At 36.4% G+C, this 18915-nt stretch overlaps 4 protein-coding genes across 10 annotated transcripts; 2 read left to right on the forward strand and 2 right to left on the reverse strand.

Moving 5' to 3' along the window:
* The first annotated feature begins 18 nt into the window (after window positions 1–18).
* Window positions 19–17005, forward strand: LOC103837374 (probable leucine-rich repeat receptor-like protein kinase At1g35710). 6 transcript variants are annotated; one of them, XR_004451115.1, is made up of 14 exons: window positions 19–216; window positions 407–554; window positions 637–708; window positions 1012–1083; window positions 1252–1323; window positions 1399–1542; window positions 1615–1695; window positions 1764–1835; window positions 1904–1975; window positions 2050–2121; window positions 2253–2425; window positions 12169–12176; window positions 16804–16809; window positions 16994–17005. XR_004451115.1 is itself a non-coding variant. In XM_009113736.3 (11 exons), the coding sequence occupies exons 1-11, from the start codon at window positions 129–131 to the stop codon at window positions 2341–2343; spliced, it is 984 nt and encodes a 327-aa protein (XP_009111984.1). In that variant the 5' UTR covers window positions 19–128; the 3' UTR covers window positions 2344–2757. The 6 variants fall into 6 exon arrangements, 3 of the variants coding, with proteins under 3 accessions (XP_009111984.1, XP_033135283.1, XP_033135284.1); XR_004451116.1 differs by lacking the exon at window positions 1764–1835; XR_004451117.1 differs by lacking the exons at window positions 12169–12176; window positions 16804–16809; window positions 16994–17005 and having other exon boundaries at window positions 1904–1979; window positions 2253–2757.
* Window positions 3264–6019, reverse strand: LOC103837375 (putative uncharacterized protein DDB_G0270496). Its single transcript, XM_009113737.3, has 12 exons — window positions 5807–6019; window positions 5561–5661; window positions 5241–5455; window positions 5002–5074; window positions 4849–4923; window positions 4661–4771; window positions 4432–4562; window positions 4153–4351; window positions 4053–4085; window positions 3874–3973; window positions 3708–3792; window positions 3264–3598 (listed from the first exon to the last, which is right to left on the reverse strand). The coding sequence occupies exons 2-12, from the start codon at window positions 5639–5641 to the stop codon at window positions 3469–3471; spliced, it is 1233 nt and encodes a 410-aa protein (XP_009111985.1). The 5' UTR covers window positions 5642–5661; window positions 5807–6019; the 3' UTR covers window positions 3264–3468.
* On the reverse strand, window positions 6527–8164 carry LOC103837376. The gene has a single exon (XM_009113738.3). It carries the CDS (start codon window positions 7670–7672, stop codon window positions 6713–6715), a length of 960 nt encoding a protein of 319 aa, XP_009111986.2. The 5' UTR covers window positions 7673–8164; the 3' UTR covers window positions 6527–6712.
* On the forward strand, window positions 12183–18682 carry LOC103837377 (probable receptor-like protein kinase At5g61350). Of its 2 annotated transcripts, XM_033279382.1 has the most exons (3): window positions 12183–13058; window positions 13094–15238; window positions 15587–18682. In XM_033279382.1, exons 2-3 carry the CDS (start codon window positions 14116–14118, stop codon window positions 16972–16974), a joined length of 2511 nt encoding a protein of 836 aa, XP_033135273.1. In that variant the 5' UTR covers window positions 12183–13058; window positions 13094–14115; the 3' UTR covers window positions 16975–18682. The 2 variants fall into 2 exon arrangements, with proteins under 2 accessions (XP_033135273.1, XP_009111987.1); XM_009113739.3 differs by having other exon boundaries at window positions 12183–15238.
* Window positions 18683–18915: the final 233 nt, after the last annotated feature.

Here is an 18915-nt window from a genome sequence, read left to right on the forward strand (position 1 = left end):
ATATCTAAAACAGCACAGACCGGTCGTTGAGATACTGGTTTGAATACGGTTTACGAATCTCAAGGGGAAGAGAAGAAAATGGCTTTTATATACATTCTCTTTTAGATCCGTTTTCTCTCTTTCAAACAATGGCGTCTTCTCGCTGTGAGCTACTTGTGATCTGTGTCTTGTCTCTCTTCTTTGTTTTTGCTCACTCCAAGACGTTGAAGCGTGATGGTAAGTTTGCTGTTTCCACCTTCTGGTTTTGTCTTTTATTGGATCATTGCTTGGCTTTTCTCTATCTCTTTAGATGTGTGTGTGTGAACAATGAATAGATCTGATATCTCAACCGAGTTTATTTAGTCATAACCTCATGCTCAGCTTTCCTCAAAAAGTTTTAAATCTGTGTTGATCCTCTCCTGCACAGTGAAAGCTTTGAATGAAATAAAAGCCTCTTTGGGATGGAGAGTGGTGTATTCATGGGTTGGTGATGATCCTTGTGGAGATGGAGACCTTCCTCCTTGGTCTGGTGTCACCTGTTCCACACAAGGTGACTATAGGGTTGTCACAGAACTGTAAGTTTCACTTTCTTATTCTGTATCATCAACCTGATTTTCTTAATGAATTATATAACTTAAAATCTGTCTGATTTTACAGAGAAGTTTACGCAGTTTCTATTGTTGGACCTTTCCCCATTGCAGTAACAAACCTTTTGGACTTGACTAGACTGTAAGTTGCTTCCTACCACATTTTCTATGTGTGACCAATGTTAAGAAAATCAGTAGACGGTAATTAGGCGATTTATAGGGGATACAGACCGATTTTTTGAACGTGTAGAAAAAATTAGTTCCGATTTTCCGCCTAGACGTCCGCCTAAACCGATCTTAGAACACTGTGTGTGACATTAGGTAGATTTATGTTACTATGAATATCTATTTGCAAACGAGATAAGAGAGGCTTGAGAGTTACTTAGAGCTTTCGTTTTTTTAGATGGTTATTTGAAAATATTTATGGTTTGTTTTGATTTTGAAGGGATCTACATAACAACAAGCTGACTGGTCCAATCCCACCACAGATTGGGCGACTAAAACGGCTCAAAGTACTGTATGTTCTTGTGCTCTTACAGTGATATAGTGTTTGTTGATCTTCTGTCTTTTTTCATTTTATCTTTGTTCATTGTTCTGAGACTTGAATGTGACAGCAGTGTGTTTATGTCATCATATCATACCAATGCTTTTCACCTATCATTTACTCTGTTGTAATAATCATTAGGAACCTGAGGTGGAATAAGCTACAAGATGTGATTCCTCCTGAGATTGGAGAGCTGAAGAGGCTAACACATCTGTAAGTACCTCTTGTTTAGCTTTCTTATCAGTGTTCACTTTAGTCCAAATGAAAACATGCTTTCTCTTTTAAAAGGTACTTGAGCTTCAATAGCTTCAAAGGAGAGATTCCAAAGGAACTAGCTTCCCTTCCGGAGCTTCGCTATTTATATCTTCAAGAAAACCGTCTCATTGGTAGAATACCTGCTGAGCTAGGGACGCTTCAGAACCTCCGCCACCTGTAAACACTTCACTTCACATCTTCTACTTTATAGTTTCTATTGACATTTTGTATCTTCATTCTTATACTCAGAGATGTTGGTAACAATCACTTGGTGGGAACTATAAGGGAGCTTATTCGTTTTGATGGTAGCTTCCCAGCTCTTCGCAACCTGTAAGCATTCTGCTCTTCACTTCTCTTTTTCCTTTTGATAACACACTAAAAATCTCTGGTCCTTTTAGGTACTTGAATAATAACTATTTGAGTGGAGGCATCCCTGCTCAGCTATCTAAACTTACGAACTTAGAGATTGTGTAAGCACTCTACACTGCACATTAACCGTATTGAAACAACTCTAATCTCTGTTTACTTCATCTTGTAGGTACCTGTCTTACAACAAGTTCATTGGAAACATTCCTTTTGCCATTTCTCATATTCCTAAGTTGACATTCCTGTAAGTTTGTGTGTGTTATATACTACAATCCAAACAAAACATGCATTCTCATAGGGATCATTGTCTGAAACCAGGTATCTTGATCACAACCAGTTTACTGGGAGGATCCCGGACGCATTCTACAAGCATCCATTCCTCAAAGAAATGTGAGTTCTCATCAGAAAAGCTTCTACTTAGTTTAAACAGTGAAACTTGAAGTGTAATAATTGAACAGTGTCTGATGTTGATTTTGCAGTCAATTACTGACAATAAGGAGATATGTTTCTATTTGTTTCAGGTACATTGAAGGCAACATGTTCAAACAAGGTGCAAACTCAATTGGCACACACATAGTTCTAGAAGTTTCTGATTCCGATTTTGTCGTGTGATAGAAGATTCTAGGAGAATCTAGAGAGAACAAAGTCTCTGAACTACCTAGAGATGGTTCCACTTTAGCCTACTTTATTACACTAGAGAGAACAAAGTCTCTGAACAAATTCATTGTTTTGTCTCTAGACTGTTCTTCTATCTAGCTCTTCGTTTGTCAGACTTGTTTCTAAGACTCTTGTGTTTAAACTCTTGTAGTGTTTTTGACAAAAATAAATAAAACAAACTAACATCTTTAACAAAAATTGTAAAACAAAAACAAAGAAAAAATATTAACAAAACTAATAAAAAGCTCATATGTTAACATGTGGCTCAACATAAAAATAAAATTTGATATGCAATAATTCAAAACAATTTTTTTTTTTAAAACAACTTAAAATACAAAAATTAAACACATTTTTCATAAAATATGTATAGATATAATAGTTTGTATATACAATTACATTACATATCTATAAATATATATGGATTAAATCGGATATCCAGTTTAAAAAAAATATGATTTATTTCGTTTTTATAGTTATCACATTTAGCTATTTACTTTGATTCGAATCTTTAGGGATATCCAAATTTTCGGATCAAATCAAAATAAATAACGGATCAAATCAAATTTAACGGATAAATATCTAGTCATTATATATATAATGTATGATTTGATTTAAGAAAGAAACTAGCTTTTGATCCGCGCGCCCGCACGGATGTATGTTCACTGTAATTTTATGCTTTGTTTATTGTAATTTCATATGTTATTAGTTCTGATATTCGTATATCTTGTTTATGTTGTTTAGTGTACATTTTTAAGCTTTGAGGTTGTATTGTTCTTATATTGTAATTTTTTTTTTACTTGGTAAACTAAACATAAAGTGTATAATATTAGAACATTTATTTGATTTAATAGTTTTATTAAATAAGAAAATCTAAAAGTTGTGATTAATAGTTTATTTTGAAATTTTGTTTATATACCCTTATCAATGGAGAAATAAACCAATGAACACTCTTGACTGAATATATAAGACCACAACTAGATGCTTTCAATAAAAAAACGGATACATAAAGTGAGTTTCTCAGTTTTCACAATATGAATCTTGTAACCAAAATCTACTCCTGCGTTTCAAAATTGAGGTTTGTTATACTTCACAGGCAAGACCGTTTCTAGTCTTGAGACCAAACAGATTCTTCAGCAGATCCGCAGAGTTTGGAGGAATCTTGACTCGTCTTGGAGCCATGAAGTTAACAATCTTCTCATGAACATTATACCTGTTTCATTTTTAACACCAGCAATGCATTCAGAAAACATGTAAACTCAAATTCTGCTCATGAATCCAATCCAGAGAGATGAAAATGCTTCTTCTTTTTTTTCCTTTACCTGATCTTTCTGCTCTTAGATGCACGACGATCCACAATCTTCCTCTTCTTTGTCTGAAACTTCTTCATCGCGTAGAAAGCAGCCTCTGCGAATGTCAAATACTGAGATTTTCAGACAACCAAAGACTCATCAAACCAATAAACAACAGTTCTTGTGATGACTATACCTGATGAAGCTGGATCGATGGTCTCAAAGAACTCCTTCAGCAGCTGCTGATAGAACTCAGCATCTTCCACAAGCTCAGGGTCTCCTTCAAGTTGTTTTTCCTGAATACATGTCAGAGAATGAGTATAGAAGATAATCATAAAGACTCATGATCTGGATAGAGAAAACTGTGACAACTACCTCTTGATTTGGTTCCATGGCCTCCTCAGGCACCTGTATAGAGAGGCTGATGTATTTATTGACCATTAATGGATTTATTATTTAGAAGGCAAAAACTTACAGTTCCAAAGACAGCAACGGTAGATCTTGATTGTTGCATTTGTTTAATCATTCTACTTGGATCCCTCATGTAAGAAGCAACCTGTTCACTAACGTTCTGGTTAAAGGCGTGGAGCTTTCCTTTAATAGCAGCTGCACCAGTTGTGACTTGTGTTCTTCTCTGCCATTTGTCCACTGCCTTGTTTCTGAACACACACATTCTACAACATAACAAAAAAGACCGGTTTTGTGTTAAACAATGAAACATAAAACGTGTAATAAAGACAATCATGTCTTTTACCTATTTTGCATGTCAGATATTCGGTTCCATTCATCGGTATCTTCTGCATCTGATGTATTGGATTCTGAACGAGGTAAAGTAGCTTTACCATCTGCTTGTTGATCAACCGAAGGGTTCTTCTCAAACAAAGCCTGAGTAAAAAAAAGAGACAGAGAGACAAACACACTCAGAGATGCCAAGCGTATACAGTTACTGAAGAAGAATGAATAGTCTATCTAAGCATACATACCCCTTGCAACTCCAAGAGAGAATCTAACGTCTTCTTAGATGAAGCAATTAGCTCAGCGTATGCTGTTGAGACCTTCTCATCTTCCGAACAGAAAGACAATTTAACATGCTCCTGGAAAAATCATTTCATTATGTCATGATGACACAATCAAAGATGAAACAGAAGAACGAGGAGAAGAGAAAGCTTACCTGTGGCAATCTGTTTGAAGTACTAAATGGTTTTTGAAGTAAGAATCTGATCTCCAGAGTTTTGTCCCAAAGAGCCTTTTACATAGAGCACAAAAGAGAATCATCACAAACAGAGATAAACATATTACATGAATTAGTAGAGCAATGTCATACCTTCTGGTTCTTCACAGCTTGACCTTTAGCAAGGTCCTCGTTCTTATCACGCTTCAGGCTCTTCAATATATCCCTAAACCCCCCACAAGAAGAAGCATATTAATAAATAAACCTACTTGCTACTTCTAATATGATACTAAACACTTGGGCTTCAATAAGACTAAATACTTATAGGCTTCAATAAGAATTATCTACCGTTTCTACTCACTCTCTAGATAACAATACACAGGAACACTTACTGTTCTTGAGAACGAAGCTCCTGGTACTCTTTTTCAAGCTCTTCCATTGCCGCGTCTTTATTGTCATCATCTCCTTCATCACCACTCTCTTTATCATTACCATCATCATCTTCCTCGCTATCTTCTCCTTCGTCACTCCCTCCCTCATTCATGCCATGATCTTCACTATCATCTATTCCATCAGATAAGTCATCATCTTCGCTCTCTCTTTCCACCTATAATAGCATCCTCAAACCAAATAAATTCAATTACACAGCCATCTAAATGGACTTTAACCAGACAAAAAGCAACAACTACAACAACAACAACAACAAAAGTACCTCTTGCTCTTGGTCGCTTATCTCTTCTGAATCACTTTCATAAAGTCTTGCTCTTTTGGAACTCTTTGACCCTCCACCCATTTTAAACACTCCTCCTAATGCTACAAATAAACGAAAAAAAAAAACTAAGTCAAAAGTGAATGAGCAGAATCTATTTACACAGACGCAAAAGACTAAACATAAGCTTAGAATAAGAAACGTGACGAATACGGAAACAAGACAGTGAACAACCCCAAGAAAACTAACCTTAAATCGTCGACTTCAAAGCTGTCCACGAGCAGAGCAGAGCAGAGGAAGAAGAAGAAGAAGTTATGAGAAGCCCTAGTGAATTTACTTAACCCGACGAACCGGTCGGTTCATTAAAATGCCGGTTTTCGAATTTAATTTACGGTTTGATAGGACTCGACTCGACTCGACCATCGAACCGGTCGGTCTGACCTGAAATTCAAAACATTTAAATCACAGTCAGGGACCATGCTTACTAATTTCCCTGCTTAATTGTTTATTAATTTTCTTTTGAGCAAACATTATTTACTTATCTCTTACTAAGCTCTTGAGCCTTTTTTTTTTCTTTTAACTCACGTTTTCTAGATTCTACTCTGAAGCTTTTTAACCTATATAAAGAGTATAATTCACCTTTTCATGTTCTCTCCATCAGAGGAAATTTAGATAAAAAATACTGATTGTTATATTACAGGGAGTTTGCTTTTATTCTAGTAAAGAAATTAGTGATTGAGACCACCCACCTGCCTTTTTAGTGTAAACTGGATCATTAGCATAATATGTCACTGTATTATTAAGATTCTCAATTCAAAGAAAACAAAACAAAACAAAACAAAACTTCTCTTGCTTTGTCTGTTTCAAGAAAACTGTAACTACTTTTATCTTTGTAATGAAATATCGTGTGCTTTAAACTAATATATACTCGAAAACAAAGACACTTCTTCTTAATGTGAATCTGGTCAACATCTTCATTAATTTAAGCGAGTAATAAAATCATTGTTTAAAGATATTATGATATACATATTATGTCGGCAATGAAATTCTACTATAGGATTAACCAAATGTAAATTCCAATATTGGCACTGATAGTTTCTGGTATGTGACTTTACATTGATGCCAAAATAATCAAAAGAGAAAAAAATGTAATGACTAAAATAAACTCTTTGGTCCTTTGATGCATATCTTAGTGTTCTCTGATTCACATATTTGGATCTTGATCGAATACTCATCATCTCCACCGATCTTTTGTTCCTCCTCGTTCTCGACGCAGCTTTGGTAAAAAAAGAAGTTGACTACTGTGTCAAGAACCAAGAAGAGAGCGTACAAGTAAGCTATCAACGTTCCTTCAATAGCTATCGAGGTGACATCTCTATCTCCTTTGTAAAATGATCTCATTACTCTGTACCGAAACAACGCTTCCACGCCAGCTAAGCCGAGGTTAGTAGGTAAAGCAAGAGCCAATGCTGTTGATGTTCTTCCCCGAAGCAGAAGACACGCCTTGAGAAGTGTTGTGTATCCTCCTGAGGACGAGGAAGGCGATGAAACCAAGGCTAAGTTGGAGATGACAAATGCGTTTGCGAGGATGATTGAGTAGATAATGGCTGAGGATAAGGAGAAGAGAATGTAGAAGTTTCTTGAAGAGAAGCCAAAGGAGTCTAGGATGGTGGATGCTAAGAAGAACAGAGCAAAAGCAGAGGCGTTTGCTGAGAGGATGAAGAAAGAGTTACAAATGTAAGTTCTGAGAAGACGAAAGTAGTAAATGGAGTCATGATTGTTTGATAGGAGTTTGATGATGTAAGCTTTGGAGAAGAGGAGGAAAGTGAGGGAGAAAGGGAGAGTGAGTAAAGAGGAAGAGAGGGTTTGTGAGAGTTTAAGGCTTAAGATGTTGAAGAATTCAAGAGAAGAAGAGAAGCCAGCACCGCGGAGGAGAGTGTTTAGCTTCATGTGGATGGAGGAAGAGGAAGAGGAGAAGAAGGGCTGGGAGAGGAGGAGAGCGGTTGAGAAAGGGAGAGCAACGGCGGCTGCGGTGGTGGCACGGTGGTAGTGTTGTAGGAATGTGTGGACTGATCTTCTCATGATCTTGCTTGGATCTTCCATTGTCTTCTTCATTCTAAGTTTGTTATTTTTCTGTTGAAGAAGTGTGTTTCTTAAATGATCCACCAATTCTTGAAAGAGGTTTCTCAAATGTCCTCACTATATATATGTATATATGTAATGCTTTACATATACATTTTATAATACTTTTTGCTAAATTAATTGTGGGTTGGGTGTTAGAGAAGGGAATAGATAGGCCAACCGATTTTGCCTGATTATGAGGATTTGTTTAGGCAAATTAAAATAAAATAAATCTCTCTTTTTCTTGTGAAAAGAAAAATATTAAAAGAGCAATGGTTTTTGCATGGGAGTGATCTTTCTTGTGAGTAGAATACAATGATAAATAACGTTTCCTTGTTAGTTTTAAGTAATGTTATTAGAAGAATGTAATCTAATTATTTTGGGGGGGGGGGGGGGGGGGGGTTTGGTTTTGATACATGTTCCTTGAAAGGGATTTGGTTCGTGATATGCTTAGGCTGTAACTGGATTTGGGTGCTTACAATACACTCCATTGGATAAATACATATGTGTGTGTTGAATATATATTAAAGTGTGGGAGAGTGAGTCTATGTATTAGAAATCAATTGAAAGCTTAATGATTATAGGTTTGAGGAAACTGGAAGTCTTAGCTTTCAAGAAACTGAATCATGATAAGAACTTTTTTTTTTTTTCCACAAATTGTTTTTATTGATTAAACGGGCCAAGCCCACGGCCGGAGCCCACAAACAAAAAGCCCACTAGCATGAGGGGCAACTTACAACAAAGGCCGAGGCCCAAAATGAAAACCGGCCCAGCAGACCCAAACCACGAAATCAGACGGTTCGCCCTAGAGACGCACCAAGGAGACAGGCTGGACACGTGTAAACATCTGGAGAGTCTGCACGCCACGCGTCGTCCGCCTCGACTTGATCTCCGCCTCACCGCACAACCGCCGACACCAGCCACCGACACCCACTTTTCACCGGATCTCCGATACTGCAGAGCCTCCGCGTCACCAAATCACTTCACGGCCGCACTGTCTTCACGCCGAAGAGATCGTCGTTCAAACGAGATCTCCATCCGACTCTGAATCACCAGAAACCCTAGAAAGGCGCGCCGCGAACCACCGCTCTCTCGTCTTGACAATCGTCGCCGTCGCCAGGCAACTCGACCTCGACGACCCACGAACTCAGACTCGAACTACACGAAACCAGTAACCACAACCCAAAAATTAGGGCTTCAACACGACGGCGAGGATCTTTCTGAGCCTCCTCACCCCGTTATACCTAAGCCGGCAAAGAAGAAGCTGAAGAAGCCTCCCTTCCCGGAAGCTAGAGCGGCGTCGGTGAATCTGAGATAGCCTCCACCCCCCGCAGACAGATCGGCGTCGATGAAGCTAGAGGAGCCTCCATCGCCCGGAGAAACACAATCCGAACCAATCAAAACCTCCGTCTCCTCCGAGGCTCTCCAAACGGCGCGTCTTCACTCCAAGGCCGACCACCGACAAAGTCAGTTGTGGTATCAGAGCTTCGACAAGGCGACCGTTGATGGCACTTCGGAAACAAGGCGGAGAGAAGCTAACTTGCTGAATGCGAAGGGCTCCGGCGACGGCACGGACGCTCACGCGCCGGCCGTACGCCGGAGAAAGTCTTTTCTCTCTTTTCTCTCTTTTCTCTCTTTTCTCTCTAGTCGTTGATTCCCAAATAACTTTTCATGATAAGAACTTAAAAGAGTAAAGTAAAATTTAAAATAACTAAATTTAAAATTGAAAAAGATGGTGGTCGTTTTATGCTTTTCTCATAATGTAAACGGCTTAGAATGATTTTTGAGTGAGAAATTTCCGAACTTTTAGAATTTGTCTTAAGGCGACTTAATCATCATATGCATGTTACTAAACCTATTAAGTATGTTAACAAATAGACAAGCCTATATCATTTTATCTATTATTACGAAGATTAATGACAACTAACTTCCTTTTGAACATATGTACTAACAATTGTGTTCTTGTAACAAAATGCAATAATATGAAGTATTGTCTTACTTGAACCAAAAAAAAAAAAAAATGAAGTATTGTCTTATTAATTAAGCTAATAGTTTTTTTTTAGAATAATCAATTAAATAGAATTTTCTTATAAGTGAGAAGTTATCAAACTTTGTCCAACCTCTATCATGTATTTGGTGTGCAGTCTTATTGACTTGGACTTGGTGGTTAGGGAGTTCTCCATTTGCTTGTCTCAAATTTATTATTTTCTTGGTATATAATTTTATATTCTGTAGTTTCTTATTATGATATTATGGGGAATATCCACTATTAGTATTTTTTAATCAATGGCAAATAGTAATGATTTAAGCGTGATCCATCATTATTAAGTTTCATTAGAAAACAATAACTGAACGGAAAAAAAAACTGATGCCAAAAAAAAACGAAAAAAATCTCTTGGAATATTGCAAAATTATTTCTTTCATATCTATATATAGTTTAAGTAAATATTAAATGTTACAGTTATTTCTCTCAGTAACTTTAAATATGGTAAAATTAAACAGAAAGTTGTGTGGTGTTGGTGTTGATGGGTTCAGTACAATTGAACATGCATTTAACAACATTACAAAATTATGGTTTGGTTAATAACCTATATGAACCCATTACCCATGCATCTTTTTTTTTTTTGTTATTTTGTCAACACATGCATCTTTCTTACACTACCGAGAACTAGAATGGACAATATGCTACTACTGATCTAGAGTCAACGTATCTCACAGGCACACCTTTGCTATTTATTTGTTCGATTTATTCACAACATTTTGAACTGGAATTATATCCTTGAGTTTCAGCTTTTGTTTTAATAACAAGAACTAGATTTCGATTCACGCAACCGCGCAGATTTTTGTTCTCATCTATTTTTATATAAATATTTTGTTTTCAATTCTAAATTGGTATATATTATAATATTTATGTGTCTATCAATTTTTAAAACATAATAAATTTACAGTATATTTTTTTCATTGAATAGATTGTTTCAAACTTTCATATGTATTTGTAATTTCTTCTATATATATATATTTTCGGATTATTATTTTATTATTAAAATCGTAACTATATATATAAATATTAGTAAAATATTTTTTTTATTGTCATATTCAAAGATATTGTAACATTTCACAAATTTAGAAAGTTTTTTAAAAATTAAACTTTTTACTTCGTAGATTTATATTATCGAGTAAATAATTAAACATTTAGTTTTTGTTTAATTTTTAAAATAAACTATATAGTTTAAAATCTGTTTTCATTGGTTTAAAGGTAGTAAAGATTAATCATTGTTAGATAATATGATTTTTGTTATTTAAAAAAATCTTTATAATTTTAAAAGTTAACATCGACAAATATTTAAATATTTAACATATGGAGATATAGTATTATAACATTAAATTATATATATTTAATTTATATTATCTATAAATCCAATGGATCATCTATTATTTAAATCCAATTATAGATAGCCCAATAAAAAATTTTGGTAGATCCAAAATTTAAATGATAAGATTAGAGATTAAATGTAACATGACTTTCTAGGAATATGTCCATTAAGTCTATTTTTAAAAAATAAAATCATACATAAATCAAGATTGTGACTTCTGTTTTAATATATAAGATATTCAAGGTTTATATTTTATAGTACTTTAAATCAAATTCACAACCCAACTAATTAGACATTTATTGTGAGATTAGATATATTTATTATATTTAGAATCTGTTAAGATATGTATTTCATATTGTTTATTCATCGCCATCGTCATTATAATTTGTAGAACAAATAACTCGTCAATCATTGTGTAAGTGTGATTTTGAATAGTGTTGTTGTACAACAATCCAAAATATTTTGACATCTAATCTACCTAATCAATTATACATTTGTGTATATATCATCACATGTCGGTTTTTCTTCTTGTAACTCAAAATTGTGTGAAATACATATTAAGATCATAGGAAAATATAACCATAACTACAACAATCTTTCCCTTTTCCAAGAGATCGTTCGTTCTTTGTTTCATTTGTTGACATAGAGTAGTTTTTGGTTTTGGACCTAAAATATACTTATCGTATCAAAGAATTTATAATCGAATCGTCATAGGGACTATTAAACAAAGTTAACATATAGTTTAACTCGTAATGTGTGTTTTTAATTAGTCCTTGTAAACACGAGTTAGTGTAAAAGAGAAAATCATGTGCAACTATAGACGGCTGGATTATTTACTTGTGATCTTTAAAGCTGTGGCAAAGAAATAAAACTATATACATATATATGGCTCATTGTATGATTACATCTTAGAGTTTATCCAAATTTAAGTTGACTTAGAAATATACTATAAGACAGATATTTCGTAGTTCAATATAGCTAATAGCTATAGTTGAAATAATTATTGAACTATAAGAGACGAACAAACACTACTTTACGAAAAGAAATACTGCATGGTTGGCACACTATATATAATATATATATATATAAACGTACTCCACTTTTTTTTTTTTTTTTTTTTTTTGGTCAAACCTTTCTTTCCTTACTTAATTAAACATTCGATACAAAGGTTCTCATCCTAGAAGGAGAGTTTGAAAACAAAAACAGAGCATCTTTCGCAAGACGATCTGCATCAGAGTTACAGTCACGAGAGATAAACTGGTAGGAGATAGAGTTTAGGGAACTAGACAACACACTTATATCGTGGATGATCCCTTTGAGTGCAACCACCGAAGAGGTTCCTGTGAGCAGGCCAACTAGACTTTTGGAGTCTGTGAAACAGACTACGTCCTTGAAACCTGATGATATAGCCAAAGATAGGCTTGATTTTAGTGCCATCGCCTCTGCCATCAAGGCTGAAGCTACAAACTGGCGAGTATCTGATCCCTAAAAACGGACAGTACCATCTGGATCTTTTGCAACCCAACCTAAACCGCTGTCACCGGAGGAGCTGATCCAAGCAGCATCCGAGAAACAGATTAGAGAATTGGTTGGTACCTGTGGAATATGATGTTGATGAGATTCATTCATTGAGTTTGGACAGTCTTTAGGCGAAACAGCATTCTTCCTGTGGCTAGGTTGAGCAGCTTGCCACTCCTTTGCCAGCTTGATAGCTTTTAGGATCATATCTGTTTCATAAACGTACTCCACTTCTGCAACTATTTTATGCCTAGACATGGGACAGTTGGACAAATCCTTAGGCGGGAAGATGATTCTCTTCAAATGTGTATATTAGGCAAACGATTCTTTAGCTTCATACTCTTACTATCTTGGGCTTAAGTTTGGGTCAACCCCGTAACCCAACCCTTACCATCAGTATGGGCTCATACGAATATACGATATCCATATTATTTCAGTTGACTGCTATCTAAATTTATATTTAGCGTTGTGACGTAATGGTTAGGACAGTTTTTTTTTTTTTTTTTTTTGACTAAAAGGACAGTTTTTTTTTTTAAATGAGTAAAACATATAACTAATTATTTAAAAGAGTTATCATACTTGTACATAGTTAAATACCATAGTGGAGTTATCACGAATTTAGTTTAATCTTTGTGACACAGAAACATGGCGAATGTATTGTTAGCCTTTTCGGTATCAGAGCAATAACTCATGTTTTTCAAAGTGTGTACCAATTCCAATATACCTTTTCAGCTCTCCAGCGTCCACCATGAAATGTGAAACATAATATTCTCTCTGCAAACATATAAACTAGTATTTTTGCTCAACTAAAGTTTACATAGTGTTTAGGCTGTAACTGGTAATTAGTAAAAAGAATAGTTGGGATGAAAAGATAATTATTAATAAAATTTGATAGAAATGAAATTTATATTTTATTATTTCACCACTTTTCAACCTCAAACGATTATTTAAATAAAATATTATCTTTCATTCAATGATACAAAATAATATGAAATAAAATAGTTTGTCATATAACTAATGAATATTACTAACAATATAAAAGAAATAAATACTTGTAAAGATTTTATTCCATAAGAGTATAACCCAGTTTCACCATGTATAAACCGATAAGAATATAACAGAAAAGAGCTAAACATGGCTTTCACTAATTTAAAACAAAAAGGTATGCAGTTGAACACTCTGAAAATTTTCAAAGTTATCAATTTGAAAGATAAGAGTTTGAATATTTTGTTTTAGGATTAGCTTCTTTTTTTAACTGCTGCCTACCATTTTGATTGTAATAGTAAACTCAAAAAGACTTATCCACCCACACACACAATCACAAAAGAAAAATGCTTTTGACTTAAAACTTCTTAAACTAACAAGAAAATAATTACATAATACATACTTCAACGCACGTTATACTACCACTTACGTGCGTCCAACGAAACAAAAAAAGAAAACATTACAAATTTTAAATAAATTATTCAACTTCATGCTAAACCTCACATTGTCTCTCCTCCTCCACCATCTCCACCACCACCGTCAACGCCCTCTCCGGAAACAATGGAGGAAGAACGTTACCGTCATCTCCTCCTCCTCCTCATTGTTTCCCTCTTCTTCATCAAAACCCATTCCTCCTTCACTCCTTCCGACAACTACCTCATCAACTGCGGCTCCTCCGCCGAGACCAAACTCCCCGACGGTCGCACTTTCAAATCCGACCAGCAGTCTGTCTCCTTCCTCCAAACCGAAGAAGACATCAAAACCTCCGTCGACACCATCCCCGCCTCCGACACCCTCCCTTTATACCTAACCGCCCGCATCTTCCCCGGAAAAGCAACTTACTCCTTCTACATCTCCCGCCCCGGCCGCCACTGGATCCGCCTCCATTTCTACCCTCTCCCTCACCCTCTCTACAACCTCACAGACTCCGTCTTCTCCGTCACCACCGACACAACCGTTCTCTTACACGACTTCTCCGCCACAAACCCTTCCTCCGTCGTCTTCAAAGAGTATCTCGTCTACGCATCCGAGAAGCTCTCTTTGTATTTCAAACCGCACAAAGGCTCCATTGCTTTCATCAACGCCGTGGAGATCATCTCCGTCCCGGACGAGCTTGTCCCTGACTCTGCCTCCTCTGTTCCGCAATCTCCTGACTTCAAGGGCCTAAGCAGCTTCTCTCTCCAAGTCTCTCACCGTTTAAACATCGGAGGAGACCAAGTCTCCTCCAAGATCGATCCTCTCTCTCGCACTTGGCTCTCTGACAAGCCCTACAACTCCTTCCCCGAAGGCACTCGAAACGTCACCGTCGATCCCAAGACGATAACTTACCCTGAAGGGGGAGCCACGGAGCTCATCGCTCCTAATCCGGTTTACGCATCAGCCGCGGAGATGGCTGATGCGCAAACCAGTGAACCTAATTTTAACCTCTCGTGGAGCGCGAGCGTTGACTCTGGTCATGATTATTTCATCAGGCTCCACTTTTGTGACGTTGTGAGCAAGTCTCTTAACGAACTTGTCTTCAACGTTTTCATCAACAAGTTCATCGCGATCTCCGGACTCGATCTTTCGACCAAGACCAACGCTCTAGGGACGGCTTATTACGCGGACTTCGTGCTCAACGCGTCCGCTATCACCAACGGGACCATCCTGGTTCAGGTCGGTCCGACGCCTAACCTACAATCAGGTAAACAAAACACAGTTCACTGAAACATTGGTCTTGGTCCGCTAAATTATACTCCCTCTGTTCTTTAATATTACATATTCTAAGAAAAAAATTTGTTTTAAAAATATCCATTTTTACATTTCCAAACATGTTTTATTAACTAATTGTAAATTTTAAAAAACTTAATTGCACTTATTGAATTGTTATTGGTTTTAAATTATGAAACAAAGATAAACACAAAAAAATATGCAAATTTAATGTGTTTTATTAAAATGTGTGAAAAATCTAGAATATGTAACATTAAAAAACAGAGGAAGTAATTTTTAGTAAATGTTTATAGTCTCTAAAATCTCAGATCCGGCCTTGCAGGTAAACCCAATGCGATTCTCAACGGTTTAGAGATCATGAAGCTGAACAACGCGGCCGGGAGTCTAGACGGGCTTTTCGGGGTCGATGGGAAGTACAGAGGACCGAGTATTGGGATGTCCTCTAAGAAGCTAGCCATTGCGGGTATCGGTTTTGTCATGGGTCTAACCGCGTTCTTCGGGGTTGTTGTGCTGCTTGTTAGATGGCAGAGACGTCCTAAAGACTGGCAAAAACAGAACAGTTTCTCCTCGTGGTTGCTTCCTTTGCACGCAGGCCACTCGAGTTTCATGTCGAGCAAGGGCGGGTCGACTACATCGAGGAAAATGAGTATCTTCGGGTCGAAGAAAAGCAAGAGTAATGGCTTCTCTAGCTTCTTCTCAAACCAAGGGTTAGGTCGTTACTTCCCCTTCACGGAACTGCAAACCGCGACGCAGAACTTCGATGAGAAGTCAGTGATCGGTGTTGGAGGATTCGGGAAAGTGTACATCGGAGAGATAGACGGTGGGACGCAAGTGGCTATCAAAAGAGGGAACCAGAGCTCAGAGCAAGGGATCAACGAGTTTCAGACAGAGATTCAGATGCTGTCCAAACTCAGACACAGACACTTGGTCTCTCTTATAGGGTTCTGTGATGAAAACAAAGAGATGATTCTTGTCTATGAGTACATGTCAAACGGTCCTTTACGTGATCATTTATACGGCTCTAAAGAAAACGACCCTAACCCTATACCTACCTTGTCGTGGAAGCAACGTCTAGAGATTTGCATCGGCTCAGCGCGTGGACTCCACTATCTCCACACGGGTGCAGCGCAGGGGATCATCCACCGTGACGTCAAAACCACGAACATTCTCTTGGACGAGAACCTTGTCGCTAAAGTCTCAGACTTTGGACTTTCCAAAGATGCCCCTATGGAACAAGGGCACGTAAGTACAGCAGTGAAGGGTAGTTTCGGGTATTTAGATCCTGAGTACTTCAGAAGACAGCAACTCACTGACAAGTCAGATGTTTACTCGTTCGGTGTGGTGTTGTTCGAGGTTCTATGTGCTAGGCCGGTTATAAACCCACAGTTACCTAGAGAGCAAGTTAACCTAGCAGAGTATGCTATGAACTTGCATAGGAAAGGCAAGTTGGAGACAATCATTGACCCTAAGATTGTCGGAACGATTAGTAAAGGTTCCTTGAGGAAGTTTGTGGAGGCTGCAGAGAAGTGTTTGGCTGAGTATGGTGTTGATAGGCCTGGAATGGGAGATGTGTTGTGGAATCTTGAATATGCTTTGCAGCTTCAAGAAGCTTCAGCTCAAGTTGATTTGTCTGAAGATAAGAGTACAATGAATATTCAGGTGGAGTTTTCCGGTGAGGATATGCAATCTCCGCCGCATCCTTTGCTGTGACATCGCCGGTTTTTTTAAGTGTGATTCTTTGTTTGTTTGTTTAGCTTGGCTTTCATAAAGATGTAGGATTCAAGAAAGCCTTTGGTTTGATTGTTTTTTTTTTCTTTCTTAATTGCAGTTTCAGTTTATTTCTTTCCTTTGATTTGAAGGAAATGAGACATTTTAAAAAATTGTGATTTTTGTTTAAAAGACATGGGGTTGTCTTGTAGATTATGTTGTGTATAATTTTATTTCATCTTTTTAATAAGTTTATCTGTATTTGTTTGTGAGTTTTGACAATATTCTCCGTTGTGTGTTTAGTATATATCTGATCTTGATATGCAAGTGATAGAACTATACAATAAGTGTACTGTTGCTACTTGCTAGTCTCTCTTGTGAAGCACTGTTTTTAGGTTTTATATGATTGTATAATTTGATGTATGATCAGTGCATATGACTGGATAATCTCTTTGGGAAGCATTGTTTTGCTATATGATTACACAAACTCTAGAGAATAAATACATTTTGCATCAATAATTTTTATTTTAGGTACGAGCAATTTTTCATTATCTTGTTCATTCAAAACCGAGAATCCTAACCGGTGTCTTGCTACGAATAAATTTGATGTATATATTTTTATGTCTCATTGGTCAACTTGTGCGAACCAGATTCGCCTGTCAATCGTGAATACAAATATATTAGCTCGTCGGTTACTTACTATAAAAGTTTTTTGTTTGTTTTTATAAAAGTCTAGCCTACTTATAAATTACCTTTATCATTATGACAACTAAATTATTTGTTTCCTCAACCACTGATTAGATTACTATTTTTTTACATTATCACTATGATTCACGAATATCACATTCATTAATAAAATCCGCAACAGGTGAAACACTTATATGCTTGCATAAGAACAAGAAAACATGTACGTTTAAGAATTAGTTCTGGCTTCAAAAAAACATTTTAACGTACTTGAATAAAATAACAAGTCTTTTATATTCCTAAGTCTCCTCTGCGGATATTGACAATTTTTTTTAGAATATGGGAATCATGATGGATGCAACCTAATTTGGTTATGTTTTTAAGTATCTCAAATCCTTTATCAAACCTATAAACTTCGAGATAGAGAGATCATAAGCTCTCATAAAATTTTCGGAAAGTCTAGAAGGATACGCTATACGTAATACCATATTGTTTGCAAAACCCAACTCACACACCATTTGTAGAATCGTTTCTTTTCAAAACTTACTGAAACACAATATTTAAATCATCTACATCTAGCATGATAGAAATGTCATAATATGAATGTTTTAATCATCTACATATAGCATGACAGAAGTGTGTCATACTTCAAATATGAATGTCTAACTCATCTATATCTAGCATGATAGAAGTGACATATACTTCAAATATGATGTCAAAATCATCTACATTTAGCATGATCGGAGTGTCACATATACTTCAAATATGAATGTGTTTCATCCAATTTATCCTTTGATAAAATCATTTGTCTGAATATATTCCAGATTTAGAAAAAGAGAAAAAAAAAATACTGAATAAAAATTTATGGATTTTTATTTATTTTTGAAAAAACAAGCGGGAATGGGAAACCATCCTAATGTTTGGCATTTAGTTTGGTCACAGATATTTATTTTTTTCCTCCCAAAATTTTCTCTATATAATAATTGATTTTGATATGGAGATGCATCTTATCTGCAATATCCACCATCAAAAATATCTTTAAAGATATTTCTCAGAAAGTGACGTGGCCTTTTCTCTATCTCTACCAAACTATCCACACCACCTTTTTCTCTGCACTTTTCCCTGCCACGTCATCTCATTCCCCTAAAAAATATCTTCCCAGGCCCACCATTAGCTCAACGCGCACTCTCGCAGTAACTTCCAATCTCCACCGTCCATTTTAACATCTCTTTCAACGTCTCATTACTTTCACCACTGACA

The sequence above is a fragment of the Brassica rapa genome, chromosome A09, assembly GCF_000309985.2.
Source record: "Brassica rapa cultivar Chiifu-401-42 chromosome A09, CAAS_Brap_v3.01, whole genome shotgun sequence".
In the NCBI taxonomy this organism is placed as follows: Eukaryota; Viridiplantae; Streptophyta; class Magnoliopsida; order Brassicales; family Brassicaceae; genus Brassica; species Brassica rapa.